The 14,187-nt window shown below is 39.7% G+C and overlaps 1 protein-coding gene across 2 annotated transcripts in view; it reads right to left on the bottom strand.

Moving 5' to 3' along the window:
- The window catches only part of CHIC1 (cysteine rich hydrophobic domain 1), a 47,151-nt gene that overhangs the window by 13,462 nt on the left and 19,502 nt on the right, over positions 1-14,187 (bottom strand). For both annotated transcript variants that reach the window (XM_072626686.1, XM_072626685.1), the window contains exons 2-3: positions 13,755-13,809; positions 5,454-5,609 (exon numbers count right to left, since the gene is read on the bottom strand). In XM_072626686.1, the coding sequence (XP_072482787.1) occupies positions 5,454-5,609; positions 13,755-13,809 (211 nt within the window). The remainder of the gene's footprint in view (positions 1-5,453; positions 5,610-13,754; positions 13,810-14,187) is intronic.

Below are 14,187 nucleotides of genomic sequence, written 5' to 3'. Positions count from 1 at the left end.
CTCTAACAGAACCTAAGTTTCTTGAAGACAGGGGCTACCTCAGTTTTGTCCTTGTACCCTCCGTGCTTGGCACACAGCAGGTATTAATAAATATTGGTTGAATGAAATCTTGAAAGAAGTATTAGCTCTCATTTCCAAATTTACTTACAAAGTTACAGATGAGCAAAGGGAGGCTTCAGGAAGTGAGGTAACTTACGCCCCGTGTCATCATCCCTTATGTGCCCAAAGCTTCTGATGACTGGTGTGAAGTGACTCTGACAACTAAAACATCCCCCAAAGCAGAGTATGTAGGGCCCTGACCCTCCAAAACCCTCTGACTGAAGCTTCATCCTGACTCAAAGTACCCTGGCTCACTTCTGCTCTGTCAAAGGAGTGCCAGAGCCAGCCAGGCACTGGGGTGGGGGTGTTACAGCCTGCTCCTGATCATCTCTTCCAGCCTAAACTAGTAAGGGACTCCAACAGACAAAAGCAGACAAAAGCCACCTCTGTATGGATAGGGGAATCTCCCAGAGGTAATCTAGCTGGCAGTCAACATATAGCATGGGACAAAGAGCCCTGTGAGCCTGCAAGGCCTGGCTTCGGATGGCAGCCATGACACTTGGCAACCTGGTGACCTGTCTGAGGGGAAGCTAGGTGGCACCATAGTGCACAGAGTGTTAGGCCTGGAGTCAGGAAGACTCATCTTCCTAAGTTCAAATCTGACCTCAAACACTTACTAGCTGTATGACCCTGGGCAAGTCACTTAACCCTGTTTGGTCAGTTTCCTCATCTGTCAAATGAGCCAGAGAAGGAAATGGCAAATAACTCCAGTATCTGCCACAAAAACCCCAGATGGGGTACAAAGAGTCGGATGCAACTAAAACAACTTGAATGACAACACCCCAGGGAAGGTTATGTGGAAAGTGTTTGGCTCTTGTTATGCTATATAAACACAGCTCCAGTTCTAAGTCCAGCAAAGAGACAGACAATTTATTCCTTCAGTGGCTTGACAGCTATTTATTATGTTCAGGGAAGTATGCTCAAAGCTGGGGGATATCAAGATCAGTAATGAAGAGGGAGGTATTTCATGGAGCTAACCTAGGGATGGGGAGACTAGATGAGAAAGACTGGCTAAGGAAATTAGGATGACAGAAGTCTCTGGGTTTGTTTTTGGTCCAGATCTCTGCTTCATCCATGCAGGAAACTTTGGGTATGGAAATTCCCTCCACTGGTATAGATGAACAATTCCCTTATAAGTCAGGCAACTGCCAGGAGCATGGAGAATGAAGGGACCTGTCACCTAAGGAATAGATGGCAGAGGCAGGAGCTGGCCTCACTGGCCACGGGTCCCCCTCCCATTCCCAAGTCTGGCCTTCTTTCTCTTCTTCACTTGTGATGCTTCATCCGGCATTGCCACGTATTCCCTCCCTCTCTCCTTACTGCAGGCTCATTGAGTCCTTCCCTGTCTTTCTTTAAGGTGCTGCTTAGGTACCACCTTCTAAACGAAGTCACTGCTGAGCTTTCCAACTCCTGCGTCTTCTCTCCCAAACTGCCTTGTATTCAAATGCTCTGTGTATGCATGGGTGCATTTATTAACTTTACATCTATGCTGTGTGTATACTTATATTTTTTATACATATATACATATGTACGTACACACACACGAACATAAGCTCCTTGTGAGAGAACAAATGGTTTCCTTCTTTGTCCCTGTATCCTTGGCAACCAGCACACAGTAGGTGCTTACTAAGTACTTATGACTGATGGAGCAAAGATTTCAAGGTTTTAGCCCTCTATCCACTGGATCAGGCTGCTTCTCATCAATATAAAAGGTACTTGCTTTTGGCTATCTCTGCCCAAAAGGATGAAACGTGCTCTGTAAGGTATGACTAGAGGGCTTCACCATGCTATGATTGCCTAGAACATATTTAACTCCAGGCAGAACTATTTGTCTCTCATTTCAAAGACCAAAATGAAAGGTGGGGGCTCCAAGACTATCAACATGCTAAAATTTCTGTATGGCTGATGATAGAGATTTTTTCTTTCTTTCTGGACTTTAAACATGCCAACACAAGCAGAGCTAGACCAGCCTGTCTATACTTTAAGGGCCAAATTCCTCCATCTGCATGTGTACACGCACATCCATTCTTTATCTGTCTTTCTCTGTCTCTCTCTTCCTCCTTCCATCCTTCCCTCTCTAAAACTTAAGTCATGATAAAAGAAGACAAGTTAAGAATAGGTGACGTGACTGGGTCTAGAAACAGATCTATGATCACAATTGTTCTTTTGAGTAATCTAAAATGTCTGAGTTCAGGCTAATTGACTTAGTGTTAGAAGGGCCTTAAAGACCACGTAAGTAAAAGTCCCTTGCTGTGCAGATAAGGAAGCTAAGGTTCTGAGAGGACTTGATGAACATCAGCTGTGCAGTCCATGGATGAGCCAGAATTCTCAGCCAAATCCTCACACTTCCAATCTCATGCCCTTTCTACTGCACCCTAGATTGGAGATTTATGAAAAGGACAGCTAAAGCTTGCTGCTGGTCAAAAAGGCTAATGACAGACTTTCAGCAGGAGCCACATATTAAAGAGTGTTGTGTCCTTAATAAAATCTTAGTTATTCAATACAAGAAATTCATTTAGAGATCATAAAAATGGGAAAGGGTCCCACATGTACAAAAATATTTATAGCAGCACTCTATGTAGTTGCCAAAAACTGGAAGTCAAGGGGATGTCCATCAATTGGGGAATGGCTGAATAAATTATGGTATATGAATGTAATGGAGTACTATTGTGCCATAAGAAATGATGAACAAGAAGACTTCAGAGAGGCCTGGAAGGACTTATATGACCTGATGCTGAGTGAAAGGAGCAGAACCAGGAGAACTTTATACACAGCAACAACCACAGTGTTTGAGAGTTTTTTCTGGTAGACTTAGATTTGTGTAATAACACAAGAACTTCTTACCAAAAAAAAAAAATCCCAGTGGAGGATCTCAAGGCAAAATGCCTGCCACACTCAGAGAGAGAAATATGGAAGTCACTCACATATTGTAGCAGATCATGTCTGTGTATGTGTATGTGTTTGTGTATCATGTTCTGATTTGTTATACGATTTCTTTCATTTATCTTAGTCTGACTACATAGCATGACTATAGTGAAAATATACTCAATAGGAAAGTATATGTAGAATCTATACAGAATTGTATGCAGTCGTGGGGAGGGAGGGGGGGAGTGGGGGGTAGGTGGGGGGGATAAAATCACAATTGTATGGCAGTGATTGTTAAACATTACAAAATAAAAAAAAAAAAAGAAATTCATTTAGGCATGTTAATGAGCAGAAACCGTAGTGTATATGATCCCAAGGGACTTTCTATTTTAAATCACTAAGTACTTAAGTATATATATTAGGATATTTATTCTGCAGGTTAAGAGAGAAGGCCAAAGGATGTTTAACTTAGACTACCATTGATAGAAGGTATAGAGCAATGCGCAAAGTTTGTAGTAAATCCCAGGGAGTCATTGCGTTTGTCCTTCTGCTGCAGCCTAGAAACTGTGATTCCTGCCCAAAGAGCAGCCAGATCTCAGAGACAATGAAATATTGTTTAAAAAAACTAAAGTGCTTCAAAATGAAAGCCAAGAAAAAGGCTCTGACAAGGCAGAGAGTAACCCAACACTGGGTCCGAAGGCTGGAGGGTAAAAGAATACGACACAGAGAAGGAGGGGAGGGTTGGCAAAAGAGTCTGGGAGGAAGTGGCTACTTGTCCTTCAAGGAAAGATACTATGGTGCTCAGTTGAAAGCTCACCCACAAAGACTCAGGGGAGAAAGAACTAAGCAATGTTGGTCGGTGACTTTCTGCTCATCATACTACGAGAGAGATCAGTCTTCCTAGGGCGTAAGCCAGAACAGAAGTGAGTCTCCAAAGTTTGTTAAAACAGATGACTGCTCCTATTCATTCCTGGCAATTGTATCTACAAGAAGGTGTGGCACAGCTGGCCTCGAAGTCAGAAAGGCCTGGGTTCAAGTCCCTCTTCTGACACACACTGGCAATACCCTAAGATTCTAAGTGGCAGAGAGTACCAAGCTGCACTGGTAGAGAGAGCTTCCTATACCAATGACTTCTCTCTGGAAGATAGTGGGCTTGGAGCCACGCTAGGGCCAAGAAAAGGCAGAAGCTGCTCCATTTTTATGTGGACACTGTTTTCTCAGTCAAGAATGATTTTTGCATTGGAAAAGGCAGGAAAAGAATGAGTCAAGAGGTAAAGGCCAAGATACACAGGAAAAGAATAAGTGAACATTTCCTTTGTCAGAAGGCCATACCCTGGGAATAAGTCCCAGAGCACTAAAAGAACTGTAGTATGGAACTGCTGTGGTTGGGTTTACTTGGCAGAGATACTGGAGTGGTTCAGCCATTTCCTTCTCCAGTTCATTTTACAGATGAGGAAACTGAGGTCAACAGGGCGAAGTGCCTTGCCCAGGGTCACACAGCTAGGAACTGTCTGAGGCCAGATTTGAACTCACAAAAAGAAGTCTTCGTGATGCCAGCCCTGGCAATCTATCCACTGCAGTGCCACTGCCCTAAGCCACTCTCAGGGACCTCCAAACCATCATGGAGAGTAACAGAGGGATCACAGGCCTGGAGAGGGTGCGTATCTCCCAATTTTCAAAGGATGGAATAGACTGAATTCAGCATACCAGAAGTCAGTGAATCTGACTGCAGTTTCTGGTCATTTCCATCTGTATGATCATGGCCAAGTCAGGCCCTCTGGGCCTGATTTTTTTCATCTGGAAAAGGGGATAGAGTGGGGGTCACTGATCTCTAAGGACTCTTTGACAGCTCCTAGGATTAAAAACTCTTTAACTTAGCATTTCACATTTCACACCCTCTACCATCTGGCTCCAACATACCATGCATGACTGACTTCCTCTTATTTCCCCTCCATACTCTATGATGTTATGGTGAAACTAGCCATAGGGGTGGGGAACCTGCAGCTAGTTTAGGCTGCATCTGTTCTGGAGGCTGCAGGTTCCCCACCCCTAAATTAGCCTTTTCTGCCATCTCCTCAGGCTATGCCCCATTCCTTCACTTTGGTCCACATTCCACTCCATGCTTCCACCTTCCCCAATGGCCCCTAGTTGTTAGTGTTCTCTTCCCCTTGGCATTATTTTGCGTTTATGTTCCTGTGCACTACTGACATCCCCTAGTAGACTGAACCCTCTGTGAAGGCGGAGGCCAGTCCATGTGTCTTTGGGTCCCCAAGGCCCAGTACAGAATAGAAACTTGATAAATGTTTGTTGACTTGTTTTGAATAACTTCAGAATGATAATTCACAGAAGTCCTACTGAGTCTCAGACTGGTGGCAGAGTGCTTTAGGGAAACCACAGTTGTGTCCAAGAAATGACTATATGGGGTTTAAAATGAGAGCCAAGAGGGTCCCAAAGGTGGAAACACCTCTGCTGTAACAAGTTGTACTCACTCTTTTATTAAGACAAACCACAGGCCATAAACTGCACCCCAGGGTGCAGCAGCAACACAGGCAGCCACACAGTAGCCACTTGACACTGACTGGAAGGTTCTTTTGTAAGCATCCATTCACACGGCCAATACTGATCTTGAATTCTTCTGGGGCCACCTGCAGGAGAAACAGCGCTCTTGAGAGATTTGCAGATGAGTTCCCAAATCAAAGTCACCAAGGCTCAGTACAATTATTTTAATCACATGCAAAACAAATATGTCTAGTGTCCTCTTCCATCTCCCATATAATTACAGACAAGACACTTAGAGGATGTTAAAAAGTAAAGGGATCTAAGGCCATATCCACAAAAGTTAGTCAACTTTTCCAATAATGGATGAGTGAAAAGCAAGCCAGTAGAAGAAAAGTAACCATTAGTGATATTTATAGTAAATAATATTAAATAACCCCCTTCAGATCCCAGGAAATGGGCGTAGACCTGTTTTCTTACCATTTGTCCTTACAAATAAGAATCTTTTTTGTAGCACTCATTGATTCTAATTCAAAATGCCAGACACTGCCAAAGAAACAGGAGTAATAACTGAAAAAAAAATCAAGCTTTTGGTGGTCTCTCAAAATTCAGGAGAAGATGCAACCTGATGCAAAAGGAAAGAAAACTGAACCTGAGAAGAAGACTGGGCTCCAAGCTTTACTGACAATGCCCTGAGATTCTAAGTGGCAGAGAGTGCCAAGCTGCTCTGGTAGAGAGAGTTTTCTATACCAATGACATCCCTCGCTCTCTGGAAGATAGTGGGCTCAGAGCAGCAGTAGGACCAAGAAAAGGCAGAAGCAAGTCACAGGGTCATAGGGTTACATACTCCAAGCTAGAAAAAACCTTGAAAGTGAAGTCCACCAACCTCCTCATTTTGCAGAGGTGGAAACTGAGTCAAACTGACTTAGACTTCAAACTGAAAGCGGAATGTCTTTAAAGGCCAGAATACAGATATCACTGCATAGGTATTAAACTATAGGCAAAATTCTCTGTGGGAACCTAATGTAGCTTACAGTACCTATAACTAGTTGTCAATTTTCTCATCTCTAAAATGTAGATTAGAGTTACCTGCTACCTCTATGCTGTTTTGATAATCAAATTAGATTAATGCAGAAGAATACAGTGCCTTGTAAAATATGTTACATAGATGCCAGCCAGAATTATTATTCGTGTGGTTCACAGGCTGTCTCAAAAATAAGGTGCTCTTAGGAAACATTTTCTTCCCCCATAAAACCTTTGACATGCCAAGTAAACAGTGCTGAGCATTTTCTGAGGATTAAATTCATGCATGTTTTGTTAATGTGTAACATGAGAAGCTACTGCTTTGGGTCTGGATAGGAGCAGGGTGGTAAAGGATATGCAATCCAGAATCCAAAGAACCAGGTTTGAAGGCTGGCCAAATGAACCTCTCACCTGCCTTCTGTGGGCCTCAGTTTCCTATTCTGTAAAATGAGTGGGTTAGACTAGATCTAAGAGCTACATCCTATGAATCACAAAATGATTTCAAATTCCTAGGTCTCTCACTCTTTCTTCTCCTCTTCCTTTCTTTCAAATAACCTCTGGGATCTCACCGGTGACAAGAACAGAAGCAATTTAAAAGTGGTAGGCACTACTGGTTTCATTGGATTTGCATGGAAAATGTAACCTCACATTTATGCAAGTTAGTGGTATGCTGAAAGCCATGCACCTCAAGGTGAAATATTTATTCTCGACTTAAGAATCAATTCCCTTTCAGTATCAACTTGTCTGTCTGTGAGCTTGAGGCTGAAAAAATCCCACGCCTCACTGTGAAATGAACAAGTTGTGAAATGACACCTTTGGAAAAGGAAAGGCACAAAAAGACAAATCAAAGAAGGTAATTTTGGTGTCAAAAAGGATTTACCTGCCCTTAAAACATTGTCATACCACTTGGTACATTTCCATCATGAAGCATCAAGATTACAGGCCCAGTATGAATTAAGAGGATGGCAGAGACAGATAATTGCCATAGAAGCCAGCACCATCATTTGCAGTTGGGGGGCCATCGAGGATATTAAGTATATAAATAATAAGACAAATTGTTTTGACTAGTTCATAACAACCAATTTGCTTAATTGCATTGACTATAATTTGGTACACTGCCCACCGAATCAACTTCCTGCTGTTGTGACAGGTAAGAGCTTAAAGCTTTATTTGCAGAAGAAATTTCAAAAGAGAGACATCCTTTGGATTTTCAGTTTCGTGCAGAGCTAAATGTCTTGACAACATCTAACTTAAATGTTCATTAAAAAAATAAGATTCATGAAAGTACAATTTTTTTATATAAACATAAAACCTAGAATAGTTTATACACACACAAAAACACACAATTTAATTTATACAAGTGTTAGACCAGCTGAAGACCTGGAATCCTGCAATTTAATATAAAATTGGAAGCAGCTTGGAGTGATTTTAACATTCTAGGTACTAATTAGAAAGTACAGTCAAAATCAAATTAGGATAAAAACCAATCTTGGTAGAATTTTTGTTTTAAGTAATATTATGGTGATCAGAAAACACTCTACTTACTTGAGTTGTACTTACTTAAAAAGGGCTGTGCTTTCAGTGGTATGATAGTCCTGTCATGCCTTCGACTCTGGTCTTCATGAACTTCCTCCCCCCACCCTGCTCTCTCACCAGTAGGGAGCCATCCCCTGGTGGCCAACTTCTGCTGCTGGGCATCTCCAACCTTTGGCTTGCCCCACCCTCCAGGCCTCCTAGCTTTCTCCCTTGCCAGAATACAATCAAGTCTATACTTTATCAGCTTAGCTTTTAGGAACCCAGACAGTCATGATAAAATCTAACAGCATCATGTATTTTCAGTTTGTGTAAGGCAAAATACGTTACCAGTCTCCAAGAGATAAAATGGATTTCTATAGCTGAAGAAAAAAATGTTTAGAGAGTATTTAATATTTCAAGTACTTAAAAGGTCTTCTCTCTGTGGGAAGTGCTATTGTCACAAAGGGAAAGCATTAGAGTAGGCAGTCTAAAAAAGATCTGTGTTCTCATCCTCAACCTGTCATTAAGTGGCTGGGTGACTATGGGCAAATCACTTCATTTTTCCAAGATTCATTTTAAGAAACTTTAAGAGTCTATAAAATAAGTATCTAAGTATCCATATTATCTATCTTAGAGGACTGGGAAAAATCAATAGTTAGGTATGGGAAAAGTGTTCTGCAGGGCACAAAATGACATAAATATCTAGGCTTCCAACTATTCTCTCCTGAGAACAACAAAAAAAAAAGGATGAGCTTCCATTACAGTTGGAGGCCTTAGGAGCTGGATGGGAGGAAGATTGCAAAGTCTCTCTGCAGATGGTCAAGGGAAGGAAAAGCAAGGTGATCTTATGTAGCTTGCATCCAGCCTCACCCTGAAGCAGACAAATGGCGATACACTACATGGCAAGGTGACTACAGAGCTAAACTTGGATTCACCAAGACCTATGGCAGAATCCCACTTCTAACACTTTTTAGCTATGTGACCATGGGCAAGTCACTTCAATTCTCTGAGTTTCTGTTTCTTTATCTGTAAAATGGGAATAATAAATACCTAAAGTATTTACATTATAGAGTTTTGTGAGGTTCAAATGAGATAATATACAAAGTGCTTTATAAACTTTAAAGGACTTCATTACCAATCTGTGTTTAAAAGGAGCTAGACAAATGTGGACAAGACCCAGTAATCTATGTCTAGGCTGAGTGAAAGGGGAAAGGATTGAGACTGGACAGTTCAGATTATTAACACTGTTTTTACTCTCCTCAGTTTTTCTTCCTTTTAAAGAAAGTCATGGGGGACAAAGAGAAGAAAGAATGAAATATATAACAGAGAGGGGGAAACAAACCTAACAATCATATCCATGAATATGAATGCAAAAAACTAGCCCATAAAGAAGAAAGAGGAAGCATGTTATTTACAAGAAACATATTTACTATGTAAAGAGTCACAAAGAGTAAAAATGAAGGGTTGGTCTAGAATCTATTATATCACTACTGAATTCAAAAAAACAGGTGTGGTTACCATCATCTCAAACCAGGCCACCGTGAAAATAGATGTAGTTAAATGAGATAAACAGTAAGGAAGCTACATTACACTTAAAAATGATGAAACAACATCAATACTAAGTATACATGCACCAATGGCATAGCATTTAAGTTCTCAAAGGAAAAGTCAATTTAATTACAAGAAGAGATAGACAACAAAACAATAACTGTTGGAGGATTTCGATGTGTCCCCTTTCAGATCTAGAAAAATCTAATAAACAAGAAGTTAAAGAAGTATTTTAAATAGAATTTTTGAAAAATTAAATATGTTAAATTACTGAATGGGATTCATAAGAAATATAACAATTTCTGAACTCTGAATGTCACCTTTATAAAACCTGATCATGTGCTAAGATACAAATAACTCATAAACAAGTGAAGAAAAATTAAATGTCCTTTACAGGTCAAAGTAAAAAAAATTAAATTAAAATCAATAAGGGAAATCTGAAGAAATGAGTCAGACTTAAATGGAGACTAAATAATGTAATCCTACAGAATGAGTGGAGCAAAGAACAAATTATACAAACAATAAATAATTTTATCAAAGAAAATAACAAGATAACATACCAAAACTTTTGGGATGTAGCCAAAACAGTCCTTAATGAAAAACTCCTACCTCTAACCACTTTCATCAACAAAAGAAAGAAGTCTAATAGTTGAGCTTATAACTAGTGTTTTTAAAACCTAAAAAAAATCAAGAAATTATAAACCTCTGAATAGAGGGAAAAAAACAGAAACTCTGAAAATCAAGGAAGAGAAACAAAATTGAAAAAAAAAACCTATTGATTGTATTGGTAAATAAAGCTAGGGGCTGTTTTTTTCCTGAAAACAATAATCAGCTTAGCTAATTTGATTTTTTTAAACCATAAAACACTATAAATGTAAGTTATTCTTATCATCATCAAGAAATTGACATAATCCTTTTTACAATGAGAAACACGTATTAAACAGAACTATGGTGGCTATATTATAGTTCATTCTTGGCTTTTCAGGGATAATAACATAATTGAAAATAATATCTGGGACCATGAATACAAAGCAACAGTTTTAATAACAATGCTAACTCATATTTCTATAACATTTTAAGGTTTACAAGTATTTTCTTTACAACAGTCCTGTCAGGTCCAAAATATAAGTATCATCTCCATTTCAAAGATAAAGAAACCAAGGCTCACAAAGTAGAAGTAACTTGTCAGAGGTTCAAACCTAGAAGTATAGAAATAGGAATTTGAAGCACAGCACCGTCTTTTCCTATGCTGCTACTCAAAGCAAATAGAAATTGAGATGAAGGTAAAGGGGATGAATGCTGAAATCTGGAGTCAAGACATTTAGGCTCAAATCCTAGCTAATTAAATGTGATTTTCTTTCTCATGAGGTTCACAGCCTAGAAGTATAGAAATAGGAATTTGAAGTATAGAAATAGAAATAGGAACACAGCATCTTTTTTTCCTATGCTGCTACTCAAAGCAAATAGAAACTGAGATGAAGGTAAAGGGGATGACCCTGGGACAGAAGGGAATGTTCTTCTCCTCCTCACCTTCACCTCTTGAAACCTGTAGCTCCCTTAAAGCTCTGCCCAAGCATCTCTTCCTATAAGAAGCCTTCTCCATTTTCCCCAGCTGTTTACACCACCCCCTTTTCCCATGGAAATTTCTCTCTCAATAGAGATAGCTACAGACAGAAATGAAGATACCTATTTATCAGTTTATCTGTGGAGACTTGTATCCTTGCAGAAGAATGTGAGTTCCTTGAAGGCACACGACAGATGCCTAATACATACTTGCTGAATGAATGAAATGAAAATAAAAGTGTCCACAGAGGAGGTCAATGCTGGAGACAACCCAAAGGTGAAGGGACCAAAGAAATCATTTCTCAAGGTATTTGAGAGCAGGGAAGAAGCCAAAGGCATAGAAAAAAAATCTCATATGTTATTCTTTAAAGGCAACTGAGAGAACATTACTAATTGGTGATAGTCTCCATGCTGGAATGCATCTTTGATGAGAGAAGTAGAAGGGATCAGGCAGGTGGCATAAGATGCAGCGAACAACATCTTTACTATCACACAACAGACTAAAAGATGTGCAGGATACAAGATCGCAAGATCCCACTGTATTTATTGCTTACTGACTATAAGAAAGCTCTTGACACAGGACAACAAAGCCACCTTAGAGGTAGGCTCTCCTCCATTCATGTGTCTCCCAAGCAGATGCCAAAGGGATGCAAGATTCCTTCAAAGAGATAAAAAAGAGAAAACTTTGCAGATTTAAATGTGGTTTTTCTTTTTAAGTGAAAAATGAAAGAGTAAAATAGATAAATTAAGTTCAGATCACTCTTCCTGAGTCTAAGTCAGGGTGCTGAGGTTAAAATCCTTGTTCTCTTACTTCCTACACAGACGCCCATAAACAGGTCACTGTCTCTCTGGGCATTTGTTTCTCCATCTGTAAAACGAAGATGGACTTGGTGATTTTTCAGGTTCCTTGTAGCTCTGAATTCTCTGAATTAGACTTTCAGATTCAATGTCCTTTGAAAATAACAGATCTATCACTTTGGGTTCAGGGGTGGTATAAGACTGGGATATGGATAGCATAGCATGATATCATAGTAAAAAGAACCCACTAATATCAGCAGACAAACTTGGTCCCCAGAGGCCTCCATGTGCTACTAAGTCAGAAGGAACTGAGAATTCAAAGGGACAGGAAATGACCTAAAGCAGCGGTTCCAACCTTGGCTTCTCTATATGTCAAATTGTCTACAATTCTCTCTGAAAAGCTATTGTACCAATCTCAAAACAACATTTTAATTCACATTAACTTACAATATAAAGATATGTTATAAAAAAAAACTCTCAGGAGGAAGGAAAACCCAGGGCAAAGTCAATATTTCTGTAGCCCTTTAAGGTTTACACAGCACTTTCTGCACATACGTACCCTGAAAGATAGTTCCTATCAATTATGTAATTTAGTGCTGGAAGGAGCCTTGCGAGTGACCTGGTTCAGTGAGCAAGGATTATTAATTCCATTTTACAGATGAGGAAGCTGAGGCTCAGACAAACTGTTCTTTGCCTTCACAGTGTTAGCACTAGGATTTAAGACCAATTCTCCTAAGTCCCAGCAGTCCAATGCTCTTTCAACAATACAGCATCCTCAATTAGGTGCAAAAACAATAACTGACATTTTTATATGGTGATCTAAGGTTTTCAAAGCACTTTCCATACATCATCCCATTTGAATCTTCCAACAACCTTATGAGTTAGATGCTATTATCAGTGTCATTTGACAGATGAGGAAACTGAGGCTCAGATAAGTTAAGGGACTTGACCATCGTCACACAGCTAGTACATGTCCAAGGCAGGATTCAAACCCAGATTTCTCTTGAATATAAGTCCAGCACAACTATCCAGTCTATCTACTACTATTCCAAAAAAAAAAAAAAAAAAAGTTAGCTCAGAACATGTATTTGTGTAAGGGAAAGAGAGGGGGGTCTGGTCACATGATAATGTTCAATAGATAAAGAAAGAAATGATGGCTGCAGAAAGTGAAGGGATTTTGGCACAATAACTGGGCAAGGGACAGTGTTGCTAGAACATAGACATTCAATGTGTTTATTCAGTATATTCGAGTCTGAGTTTATAAGCAGTGAACCAAGACACTTCTGAAATGGCCATCTTCTTACTTTAGCTTGATCGTCCTTGGCATGAAAATATTAATACTTTTAAATTTCAAATCATAATTTATTTCTCCTTTAACCATTTACCCCTCCATTCATTCATTCTCTCTCTCTCTCTCTCTCTCTCTCTCTCTCTCTCTCTCTCTCACACACACACACACACACACACACACACACACACACACACACACACACACCTATACCCAATTCTACCCCCTACCCCCAATCTCCCACCAACTCCCAACTCCCTCCGCCACACCCCTACCCATACCCACAAGCACACACAACTGAACTCTCCCTTGTAACAAAGACAAGCATTTCAGCACAACTCAAAGGCCCAGCACATGCCACATTCCACATCCAGAGTGGTCAATTTCCTCAAGTGTTCATTGAGGCTGAGATAGATCATTACAATTAAAGGTTCAATGGCCTTTTGGGGCTGTTTTCCCTTAGATTGTTGCAGCTATTGTGTATAATGCCCTCCTGGTTCTGCTTTGTTCCCAACAATCTTTTTTTTAATTGAAAAATTCGATACAAACTGTTACTTACCTTCCCTGTTAGAACTGAGGGAAATTCAGTATCAAACTTGTTGCTCAAGCCAAACCTTGAAAACAAAGAGACAAAAGATAAATTCTACTCAACTTCTTTCAATTTATTTTTAAAATTATGTTACTTCAATAGGTTGACCTTGTGTTTAAAACACACACACACCCCAAAAATATCCTTGACTTCTTCTATTTTTCTAGATAAATCCACTGGCTACTATTTTGCAAACTAGCTGAGACAATGTATAGTTCAAAAAAACTAATCTGTGAAGTTTTTTAAATTATCCCATATGAACTCAAATCCTGGAATGTTAATCCTAATTAAGTGCATGAGCATGGCAACAAAGAACAGTCAGATTCTAACTGAAGTCTGCTTTTTCTAAGTGAGCTAAAGAAATACTGGTGTGCATCTAGCAGCCTCTAAACGTCAAAATAAA

Source organism: Notamacropus eugenii, chromosome X, assembly GCF_028372415.1.
Source record: "Notamacropus eugenii isolate mMacEug1 chromosome X, mMacEug1.pri_v2, whole genome shotgun sequence".
Lineage (NCBI taxonomy): Eukaryota > Metazoa > Chordata > Mammalia > Diprotodontia > Macropodidae > Notamacropus > Notamacropus eugenii.
This window is presented reverse-complemented; position numbering and strand designations above follow the sequence as displayed.